Below are 12,591 nucleotides of genomic sequence, written 5' to 3'. Positions count from 1 at the left end.
GGATGTACACAACACTGAAGAGGGTGAGGAATCAGTGGATGAGGAGGATGAGGACGACATCTTGCCTCCGTAGAGCCAGTTTGTGCAGGGACAGATTAATTGCCAGCTTGTTTTGTGGGGGCCCAAATGAACCAATAATTTCAGCCACAGTTGTGTGGCAGACCCTGGCGCTGAAATGATTGGTTTGTTAAAGTGTGCATGTCCTGTTTATACAACATAAGGGTGGGTGGGAGGGCCCAAGGACAATTCCATCTTGCACCTCTTTTTTTTCTTTGCATTATGTACAGTTTGGGGCCTAGTTTTTCAAACTGCCATCCTGTCTGCCACTGCAGTATCACTCCTAGATGGGTCACGTGTTTGTGCCGCCTACTCGTGTCGCTTAGGATAGTCATCCAGCTACCTCGGTGCAACCTTTTGGACATAAAAACACTATTGTGAGGTATGAGGTGTTCAGAATAGACTGGAAATGAGTGGAAATTAAGGTTATTGAGGTTAATAATAGCATAGGAGCAGAAAAACACACAAATTCTGTGATTTTAGCTGTTTTATGCTTTTTAAAAAAAAAATACAGATCCAAAACACAACACCCAGAACCCAAAACACAGAAGGGTGGTTTTGGCAAAACCAATCCAGATCCAAAACACGAAGAAAGATCCAGATCCAAAACCAAAACACAAAACACGAAAAGTGGCCGGTGCACACCCCTATTTCAAATTAAAAACATCAAAGTGAGGATTTTCCTGTTTAATATTAAAGTGTTAAAAATTAGGGTTTGCAGGTGTTCAATTTACTAGCATTATTTAACCCTTATTTGGATCCTATTTTTGTATTTAAGCAGTTCAGGGCCTGATTCAGCAAGGAACGCGCAGGAGAGAACGCACACACTCGGCGGATGGTTTAGCTCTGCGCATGTGTATGGATCGCAGTGCATATGCACAAACTAGCTATTGCAATGGCTACTGCGTGTGCAGAGGCAATGCAGACCCAGAGAAAAGTGATTGACAGGATGTGCCGTTTTGTGGGGGTGGTCGGGCAAATGCAGGCATGTCTGTGCGTTTGGATGGTGTTTTAGGGGCGTGCATAATTAAGCCCTTTGCGGCGACGGCCGTAGCCTGAGGTCTAGTTGCACGCAGGAAGAGGCACACATCCTGCGTGGAGTCAGGTCAACCACTAATATGCTAATGTGTTTGATGGTTCTCGATGTTACCGATGTTTCTGCTGTCTTGTGTGGTACAAAAGAACGCACGTTAAGGGAAATGGGAAGTATTGTGTTTTACTAGGCATCTGCTTATTCTGCGTGCGTATGCATTTATTAGCATATCCTCGCAGCGGACGGGTGCGTGCATCTGCGTCTGTGCGTTCCTTGCTGAATCAGGCCCTCAGTTAAGTACATGTTCCACAGCAGCCACTGTTGACCATGACCATGCTGCAGGTTGTAGAGACTTTACATTTCACTGTTTTAGACTTGTTTCTGGTCAGTCTCTTTTGTTTATCCTTCTTATGCTGTGATTTGTACCTGCTTGATTTAAATGCTATTAACCTGGGTAAATCCTAACCACAGATGTATACTACAATAGTTTCTATAGGATGTCTTTGTGCTGGTAATTATTGTGCTGTTCATGAACTGCTTTCCCCACAGTTTTGACAACAGATTTCTGTGTAAAAAACAAACAAACAGTCTCCACACGGATCAATCTCTATACTGTTCTGTATGTCACTGCCTGACACCACCTCATCTCCACCCAGCCCACCACTCCTGACTATCAGTAATGGGAGAAATCAGAAGCATTCCATATATATATGTATGTATATATCTATATATATATATATATATATATATATTATATATATATGCACACACACACACACACACATATATATATATATATATATCTTTTAAGTATATCTATCTCAACTCTATCACCTATTTAGTTATCTATCTATACACCTTATACTGTATATATCATGCTATTTTATATCTATCTATGTCATATTAATTAGTCTAGTGTGTGATTTTCCTTACAAAACATTTGTATAATGCTGCTCCGCACTGTCAGACCTTACACTGACTGCCTGTCTTTTACTGAATCCAGTGTCAAATACTTTTACAAACACACAATACGGAACTAACAAAAAAGATGCAGCAACATACTGTATATCTGTCACAGTATCTCCCAGCTTGACCGCCCCTGCTCTGCCCAAGACCTGCACATCTCATCCACACTCATTACCTGCTCCCATTCCCAGTTACAGGACTATTCTCAGTCCGCTCCACTCTGTGGAGTTCCCTCCCCTTACACAAGACTTTCTTCCAGCCTCCAAACCTTCAAGTGTTCGCTTAAAATTCACCTTGTTTACCAAATGTCCAAAACACTTTCTATCGTTATGAGTTTATGCTAATTGATAATCACCTCTCTATATAATTCAATCATAATTTACATTTCTTCTTCTTCTTTATTCAAACAACCTTCTGACCTCCAAATTAGCATTGTGTAACTCGATCATATAGCTTCCCTAAGCATTTAAAATTGCATACTGGCTGGACAGATATGAACTATATGGTACTGTACTTATCCTCATGTATATTGTAAACAAAGCCCTCTTCCCTGTCAGGACTGCAACTATTTCAGTACATAAAGATAGACTACTTTTGCCAAAGTTCCATTGTGGTCGTTGGAGGAGCTATCCTGCTTGTTGGCATGTTTCTCATTCAGGGGATAGAGTGTTAAAGTTATCATCTGTTTCCCAGGTGTTGTCAGGTTGTGGGATTCTAGATTGCTGATTATTTCAAACCTGATTCCATTTGGGTCACATGTTCTGAAACTTCCTATGGATCACAGACCTCTAGTATAAAGCCTGTTACTAACTGTGTTTCAGTGTCTGTGCAACGTTGCTTTCAGGTCTTTTCTAGGACTCCTGCCAGATCCCCGCTGTGCCTGTGGATTGCTGTGGACTTTGTTATATTCCAGATGAACTTCTGATGTCAGTCACCCGCTGCACTACAGGGCACAGCATTCCTATTGCCTAAGTATTGCTTATTGCTCCATCACTGCAGTTTCACCATTTTGCTGCACTATTTAATTTGCCTGTTGTCTTTCCGTTCCTGTGGATATTGAACTCATCCTTGTTACAGTTGTCAACTGCACCGTTACAGTGTCATCTCTGCATCACGGGGCTCAACCCCGCTCCGAACCCTAGCCACACTACAGGGTCCAAGCCTGCTACAATCTTCTCCGCATCACGGTGCTCTACCCCGCTCCAAACCCTAGCCACACTACAGGGTCCAACCCTGCTACAATCTTCTCCGCATCACAGGGCTCAACCCCGCTCCGAACTCTAGCCACGCCGCAGGGCTCAGCCCTGTCCTGGAATCTCATCGCCTTACAGGGCTTAACCCTGCTCCGACTTCACTACCCCACAAGGCTCAAGCTTGCTTCATCTCTCACTGCACCGCAGGGCTCGGCCCTGTCTCGGAACTATATTATTCTGCAGGGTCCTCTCTGCTCCGGATTTCCATTAGTTCTCAGAGTTCTACCCTGGCAAAGGTCCTCAATGTCATCCTGAGGTGTTAGCCTCATTCTGGATTCGGGGTTCCCTACCACGTTAGTTCTTGTATGTTAAAGACTGCATATATATTTGGGGATTCTCTCATATACTTATTATTGCATATGTGAACCTCTGTGCTGTTTGAGACTTTATAAGAGACCTTGCTGATTATAATTCTTTTGTGAATAAATTCTATTTTACTTTTATCCTGTGCTACTGAGTTTCATGGAAAGGTCATTCCTAAGACCACCCCAGTTTATTGTGCCTAGTAGGTCTGCCACCCTCCAGGAGTCTCAAGTGTCGGCAGCCGTGACATTCCCTCTTTGTCTGTTTATTAATACTCTTGTTTTACTACTGTGTTTGTTCCCAATTGTATAATGATATGTAGCTTGGTATCTATTATCTCCCTATTATTTCATATACATATCTGAAAATTGCATACATCAGTTATTACAATTTTATTTACTGGTCTTCGAAATGATCATCCTTACAATCCACTTTGATGACAGATATTAGTCTAGCCGCTGTATCCAAACGTTTCGTCTACTGCCCTGATGTGCCAGTTCCTACATTGGTAGCACATGAATGTGTGATCCATGTGAAATGTGGTGGCAGGGTTGGCCTGTAAGAGACTGCACTCATCTTGTAGTCTCAGGCTTGACTCTTTCAGCACTCTATCTATGGGAGCCAACTCATCAGCGGCGTATCTTCCTATTGGCCAGGATGGCACTCTCCGGGGGCGCCCGGCCGAGGGGGGGCGCCGGCGGTGCCACCTGCAGCCGGTACTGCCTGTCAAAACTCTATGCTGCTGATCTGTTAACACGACAACGAGGGAGGGTATAGAAGTGGGACGATCGCCGACCTCACAGTAGCCTGTTTAATAACAGCAGTGCCTGGATTAGGTAGGACCGGACCAGTCAAAACTGAAGAGCGGCTTCATTTCCAATCCTGCTCCTCTCCTCTATCAAGCTCCACCCTATGATGTGTGCACTGCCACTGTGCAGCTTCAGCGCTGCTGCTGTAGAAACCCCGTCCACCCCACAGCAGTATGAGCTGCTTCACTGTCGCAGCAGCCACCTCCAACCCCCCTCCCCAACCCCCGCAGTGTGGGCTGCCGCTGTAGCCAGCCCCATCCACAGCAGTGTATGCTGCTGCACTTTCCTAGCCCCCCCTGCAGTGTGGGCTGGTGCTGTAGCCAGGCCTGTCCACCCCACAGCAGTATGAGCTGCTTCACTGTCGCAGCAGCCACCACCAACCCCCCTCACCAACCCCCGCAGTGTGGGCTGCCGCTGTAGCCAGCCCCATCCACAGCAGTGTATACTGCTGCACTTTCCTAGCCCCCCCTGCAGTGTGGGCTGGTGCTGTAGCCAGGCCTGTCCACCCCACAGCAGTATGAGCTGCTTCAATGTCGCAGCAGCCACCTCCAACCCCTCTCTCCCACCCCAGCAGTGTAGAGATGTGTGTCGACCCCCGTGTTTTGGTTTGGTTTTGGATCTGGATCTACCCTGGTTTTGATTCTGGATTGGTTTAGCCAAAACCTCACCTCCGTGTTTTGTTTTCGTGTTTTGGTTTTGGATCTGGATTTTTTCTAAAAAAATCATAAAAACAGCTAAAATCACGTAAAATGGGCCTGTTTTTGTTCCTACAGTATAATTAACCTCAATAACATTTATTTCCAGTAATTTCCAATCAATTTTGACCACCTCACAATATTATTTGCTTAATCTAGTTAAGGCCAAAAGGTTGCATCCAGCTAGCTGGATACACCAATAGTGCACTTACTGTGACAGCAGTGTCGGCAGAGCGGGGTTGCTGAAGGTGTCCTCAGTACATGGAATGGCAGTGCTGCGGTACTGGCAGTGTGCTCAGTGAAGGGTACCGGTGATGTCAGCAGTGCGGGGGAGCCAGCGGTGTCTTTAGTGTAGGTTTGCTGGCTGTGTCGGCAGTGCGGGGGTGCAGCGGTGTATTAGTGCAGGTTTGCTGGCTGTGTCGGCAGTGCAGGGGTGCCAGCGGTGTCTTTAGTGCAGGTTTGCTGGCTGTGTCGGCAGTGCGGGGGTGCCAGCGGTGTCTTTAGTGCAGGTTTGCTGGCTGTGTCGGCAGTGCGGGGGTTGCTGGCGGTGTCCTCAGTACATGGAATGGCAGTGCGGGGGTGCCAGCGGTGTCTTTAGTGCAGGTTTACTGGCTGTGTCGGCAGAGTGGGGGTGCAAGCGGTGTCCTGAGTGCAGGTTTGCTGACTGTGTCAGCAGTGCCGGAATGTTGTCAACGCAGGGTGCCGGCAATGTCAGCAGAGTGGGGGTGCCAGCGGTGTCCTCAGTGCATGTGTGCTGACAGTGTCGGCAGTGCAGGGGCGCTGGTGGTGTCCTCAGTGTGGGAGTGTCGGCAATGTGGGGGTCGCTGATGGTGTCCTCAGTACGTGGGGCAGCTGTGGTGTCGGCAGCGGGGGATGCTGCCTGTGGGGGTGTTGGCAGTGGGGGGTGCCGGCAGTGTCAGGGGGCGGGGGATGGCGGACGCCATCTTTTTCTCTCTCCTAGTGCATTTTCAATGGGCTTAACGCTGATTGGCTGAGAGCCGTGACAGACGGCTCTCTCAGCCAATCAGCGTTAAGCCCGCTAAAAACAAAACCTCGCGACCCGACAGCGGGGTCGCGAGGTTTTGCCTCGGGTCAGGGATCTGGGGCAGGCAGTGAGATCCGAGCTGCGCCACCCCGGATCCCCAAAATTCGGGTGGGTTTGGATCTCTGAGATCCGAACCCACTTATCTCTGCTAAATATATGTTGTTTACATTTGGAGTTGGTTTTGCGGATTGTGGGCTGTACATGTGGGTTCCACGGGGAGCGTGGTGGCTCAATCGCGCCATTGTGGCCCCGCCCCCCGTTGTATAGAACCGATAATACACACACTGTAAAGCAGGGGCGAGGCTTTGATGACGCAATTCAGCGCGAATCGCATCATGGCCCCCCCCACACTTTTCCACAGTGAGTGTGCAGTCACGGGGGAGAGTGGGCGGCAATGGAGGGGTGCAGGCCGGTTCCGGGAGACATGCCTAGTCTTCTGAGTGGTCGGAGGTGCCACCCGATTTTCGGGAGGCTCCCGACCATTTCGGGAGAGTAGGTAAGTATGGTACATTGTTCAAAGTTTTGAAGAGTAAATGGAGCAGTCAATAAGCCAAAATGTATAACTAAACATGCGAAATGTCCATATATAGTACAGGAATAATTCAGGGATGAGAGGAAGTGGATAGCGTTTCTCAAAGTTATTTCATTGAGACCTCTGCAACCTCTGCAACCATATATTTTCTGCACAAAGAAAATCTGTGCTCCAACTGGAGAAGTAGATGGATGTACTGTATAAATGCACAAAATAAATTACCCTCAATGTAATCTAGCAAAGTTTGAATTCCAGGCTCAGATAGTGAGTAATGTGCCCAGGGATGGAATATCAGCCCCTCAGAGCAGACATACATAGCAATTACAGTTAATTCCACTATGGAACAAGAATCTTATTGCAGATTAGAAAGCTTAGTTTCTGATGTAGTTGTGCAATGAGGGTCATTATCAAAAGCTTGTAGAAACAGCAGGAGGGAATTTTAGTGTTACTTTTAGTTGTTAAAACTATGCTTTTTCCTTTTGTTTTGGGAAAATGTAAAATGTTGAACCCATCATATGGAAGCCATATTTTCTATTAATAAAAGAACAGCAGGTATTCAGTAGCACACAAGAAACATGTTTACACATATTGTACTGACATACAAAGTCATGGTAAAGCTAGGGGATTGATCATATTGGTGTGTGCCCCAGATGTGTGAATAGTGCTTCTAAAATGATGGGCAAACGGCAACTATCTTTCACTCCCCTAAAAATGCACCCACATTGTGGAGTACACCAGTGATAGGTGTGAGTGGCGTTTACTTGTAGTGGTGAGCAGGACATACCTCTCAAGAGCCCCAGCAGTCAGGACAGAGTCCAACATTTAGTTGGTTTTCAGGAATAAGGTAAGTTCATGTTATTTTTATTACATGGTATTTCCCAGGTAATATCATCAAGTGGCATTAGAATTCCATATACAAAAATTGCACAGCTATTTTTTATTAGTACATTGTATTAAATTGTTATTTTCCTGTATATTCCTATATCTGCTAAAGTGTACTGCACAAACTGTTGTTAGTTGATCATACAATTAGTCTTCGTGTATTCTCTAGCACCATCTAGTGTTCATCAATATATTTACTTTCCTTTTTTAGTGAAATGTTGTTTTTCATTGTCCTAGGTATCTACAACATAATAAAATTAGGACTGTTTCTGTGCATGCATTCAGAGGTCTCCACAACCTAACAAAGCTGTAAGTACCATCCAACAATATGTGGGTGTTGTCATTTATGTATAGTTTAGGTTATATGAAGTATAGTATAGTTAGGTTTCATGAAGTTAAATACAAACATTACTTGTGATGATAAGTGATAGCTATTCACATACCTTTCCAAACCAAAAACACATTTAATATTAAAATAAAAAAGTACAAAAACATGATGTGGAGGTCAGAGCAGTTTCTAAACCACAGGTTCTCAAAGTCAGTCCTCAGGACCCCAAACAATGCATGTTTTCCAGGTCTCCTCATAGAATCATAAGTTAAATAATTAGCTGAACTTGTGGATCTTTTAAAATGTGTCCATGAGTAATGAATACACCTGTGCACCTGCTGGGTGAACTGTGTGGGGTCCTGAGGACCGAGTTTGAGGACCTCTGTACTAGACGATATGAATCTCAGTGTGAACAGTCAAAATGTTTCCCCTCCCAAACAAGCATAAGATAGTAACCTTGCGCGAGCCGAAGGTACGGTGTGTGGCCCCACAATGTGGGTGTGGTCTCACAATAAGGGGCATGGCCTCAAAGGAAAAGATGACCTTATGGCTTATAAGTAAATTACTTTAACATCACCATAGGATTAGGGACAACAAAGCCAACTGCTGTTTTCCTGTACAGATGAAATCATCCAGTCAATTTAGCCATTTTATACCCAATTCCAATCAAACTGTGAATCATAAGGCTCATCATTTTTCCATAAATGCCTCTTACATCGTATTATGCCACACACAGTAATGTCCTCACATGTTATGCCACACAGTAACATTAATTTAAAATTTCCGAAGCACACCATCAGTCCCCCCCATCTCCCCCACAGGAAAAAAAACACACACACATTGGCCTCCATGGGAACAAAATACACATTAATTGGCCTTCACAGGAATAAAATACACATACATTGGCATCCACAGGAATAAAATACACATACATTGGCATCCACATGAATAAAATACACATAAATTGATATCCACATGAATAAAATACACATAAATTGGTCTCCACAGGAATAAAATACACATACATTGGCTTCCACAGGAATAACATACACATACATTGGTCTCCACAGGAATAAAATACACATAAATTGGTCTCCACAGGAATAAAATACACATAAATTGGTCTCCACAGGAATAACATACACATACATTGGTCTCCACATGAATAAAATACACATAAATTGGTCTCCACAGGAATAAAATACACATAAATTGGTCTCCACAGGAATAAAGTACACAAAAATTGATCTCCACATGAATAAAATGCACATACATTGGCCTCCACAGGAATAAAATACACAGAAATTGATCTCCACAAGAATAAAATGCACATACATTGGCCTCCACAGGAATAAAATAAACATACATTGGCCTCCACAGGAATAAAATATATATAAATTGGTCTCCACATGAATAAAATGCACATACTTTGGCCTCCACAGGAATAAAATACACATACATTGGTCTCCACATGAATAAAATACAAATACATTGGTCTCCACATGAATAAAATACACATACACTGGTCTCTACATGAATAAAATACACACACATTGGCCTCCACAGGAATAAAATAAACATACATTGGCCTCCACAGGAATAAAATATATATAAATTGGTCTCCACATGAATAAAATGCACATACTTTGGCCTCCACAGGAATAAAATACACATACATTGGTCTCCACATGAATAAAATACAAATACATTGGTCTCCACATGAATAAAATACACATACACTGGTCTCTACATGAATAAAATACACACACATTGGCCTCCACAGGAATAAAATAAACATGCATTGGCCTCAACAGCAATAAAATACACATACATTGGTCTCCACAGGGATTAAATACAAATACATTGGCCTCCACAGGAATAAAATACACATAAATTGGCCTCAACAAGAATGAAATACACATAAGTTGGTCTCCTAATGAATAAAATACACATACATTGGTCTCCACATGAATAAAATACAAATACATTGGTCTCTACATGAATAAAATACACATACATTGGCCTCCACTTGAAAAAAATAAACATATATTGACCTCCACAGGAATAAATAGACACAAATTGGTCTCCACATTAATAAAATTCACATACATTGGCCTCCACAGGAAAAAAATACACATACATTGGTCTCCACATGAACAAAATACACATACATTGGTCTCCACATGAATAAAATACAAATACATTAGTCTCTACATGAATAAAATACAAATAAATTGGTCTCTACATGAATAAAATTCACATACATTGGCCTCCACAGGAAAAAAATACACATACATTGGTCTCCACATGAATAAAATACACATACATTGGTCTCCACATGAATAAAATACAAATACATTAGTCTCTACATGAATAAAATACAAATAAATTGGTCTCTACATGAATAAAATTCACATACATTGGCCTCCACAGGAATAAAATACACATACTTTGGTCTCCACATGAATAAAATACACATACATTGGTCTCCACATGAATAAAATACAAATACATTGGTCTCTACATGAATAAAATACAAATAAATTGATCTCTACATGAATAAAATACAAATACATTGGTCTCTACATGAATAAAACAAACATACATTGGCCTCCACATGAAAAAAATAAACATATATTGACCTCCACAGGAATAACATAGACATACATTTGGCCTCCACAGGAATAACATACACATACATTGGTCTCCACAAATAAATATTATCCCTTTTTAAAAACCTAATACAGTGGTATTCTAATGAATTGGGACAATGCATGTTTTTAAAAATAAATAGTATGTTTTGGTAAATTCCTAAAGATTGAAAAAGAAAAAAATATTGAATTTGACCGGAAAAAAAAAATACATATATATATATATATACCTTCTAATTATACTTGTGGCATCGAGTATATTGGGAGGATGAGTCCTACTTTTAAAAAGAAAATTTGATAAACATCAATGCAGCATCAGAAAGAAAAGCAGCACACATTTTTCTATAAATATTTAATTCTATTTTTATATAGACATTTTATAGAAGAGGATGACTGTCATATACCTGAAAGAGCAATACTGTATATAAAAAAATTCAATTAGGCCCTAGGGTAGGTGTTTTTAAAACAAACATAAATATTTGGAATTTACAGCATTGTTACTTGGTAACAGCTAGCTTTAAGGAAGTTTATTACAGTAATGAATTTTAATAGAGAAGTATACTATATTGGTTGTGATATTTTTGTTGTATTGATTATTGCTGTAAAATAAACTGTTTGATCTATTTGCACTGTCTTTCTGTTGTATCATTTTCATAGAATGAACTACAATACGTTTGAAATTAAACATGCTATACTTTACTATTTAATCGTTTGGTCCTTTTATAAACCATCTTTTTGTGAGGTGTCTTAGTGGGGAGTTTTATATTATACTTTATGTTGTACCAGCTTCTTTAGAAAGACAGGATATGACTGTAAAGGTAAAAGTCTTTCTCCAGTTTTGTCTGCAGGATTTAAAACGGCAATACTATTAAATGCAAAACACACATATTTTGCATTTAATATCAATGCAACTTTAAATGTGGGGTCTATTTACTAAGCAGTGTTAGGCGACAGAGTGAAAAGTGATAAGGTTCCAGCCAATCAGCTCCCAACTGTCATTTTTCAAACACAACCTGTGAGATGACAGTTGGGAGCTGATTGGCTGGTACCTTATCACTTTTCACTCTGTCTCCTAACACTGCTTAGTAAATAGACCCCAATATCATTTGTAAACCCACCACTTAGTAAATATACACCTTAGTGTGTTTTATCTGTATATTTCAAATATTTTGAATCAACTCTTTACCCAGTATATTTAGAGCATGCCACTGAATGGAAATTAACGTTTACAGAAGTAAGTTCTCCTGAATGTCTTATTTGTGTTTAGTACCCAGGGAGAATCTTAAGCTGGGTACACACTGAGCGATTCAATCAAACGGCCAATATATATCGCGTGCGATGCGGCAGGTGTGTACCCCCAATATGTCTGGGAACGACGTCGTTCCCAGGCATATCACATCTGTCTGTACAGCACAGCAGATGGCCAATATATCTGCACCTGGCTGTGTGTACGGACGCCCATACAGGGACCGCCGGTGATTGGCAGCTAAACTGGGCTCAAATGCCCTCCGGGTAGTGATGTCAGGGAACACACATCGAGCGGCCGATCAGTAAGTCTGTATAGGTTACCTGATCGGCCGCTCTCAGCGGATCCACCCGTCTGCGCATCCTTCGGCACAGTGTGTACCCGACTTAAAACTCCCTGGATTCTTTTATTGCTTCAGTGCGCATGTTTCAAATATGAACATTTAATTTCAGTTATTGTTATCATTAATTACTTCATCAGATATACTGTATGCCTAAATGCTCATTTGAGATAATGAAGAAATATCTTGCATTTATTTTTTATTTTTATTTTTACTATATTTATCATTATTTGCAGTTATTTGAGTCACAATGCTATAACCACGCTTAAACCTGGAGTATTCCGAGATCTCCACAAACTGGAATGGTTGTAAGTTTTATGTAAATGTACAATGTGTATCCTAAATATTGATTTTCATCATCTTACTGTATTGTGCTGACAAAGGGGCATATATATCAAAAAGAAGGTTGCAGGATTTCCCCAAAAACAGCTGTTTACAGAGGATAGCAGTA

General features: G+C 41.9%; 1 protein-coding gene across 2 annotated transcripts in view; it reads left to right on the top strand.

Annotated features, from left to right (window-relative positions):
• Window positions 1-12,591, top strand: part of RXFP1 (relaxin family peptide receptor 1) — a 321,924-nt gene that overhangs the window by 251,221 nt on the left and 58,112 nt on the right. For both annotated transcript variants that reach the window (XM_088475345.1, XM_088475344.1), the window contains 2 exons: window positions 7,813-7,884; window positions 12,377-12,448. In XM_088475345.1, coding sequence (XP_088331471.1) covers window positions 7,813-7,884; window positions 12,377-12,448 — 144 coding nt within the window. The remainder of the gene's footprint in view (window positions 1-7,812; window positions 7,885-12,376; window positions 12,449-12,591) is intronic.

Source organism: Taudactylus pleione, unplaced genomic scaffold, assembly GCF_031769625.1.
Source record: "Taudactylus pleione unplaced genomic scaffold, aTauple2 ptg000170l, whole genome shotgun sequence".
Taxonomy (NCBI): domain Eukaryota; kingdom Metazoa; phylum Chordata; class Amphibia; order Anura; family Myobatrachidae; genus Taudactylus; species Taudactylus pleione.
Note: the sequence above shows the minus strand (reverse complement) of the source record. Positions and strands in the feature narration are given on the sequence as shown.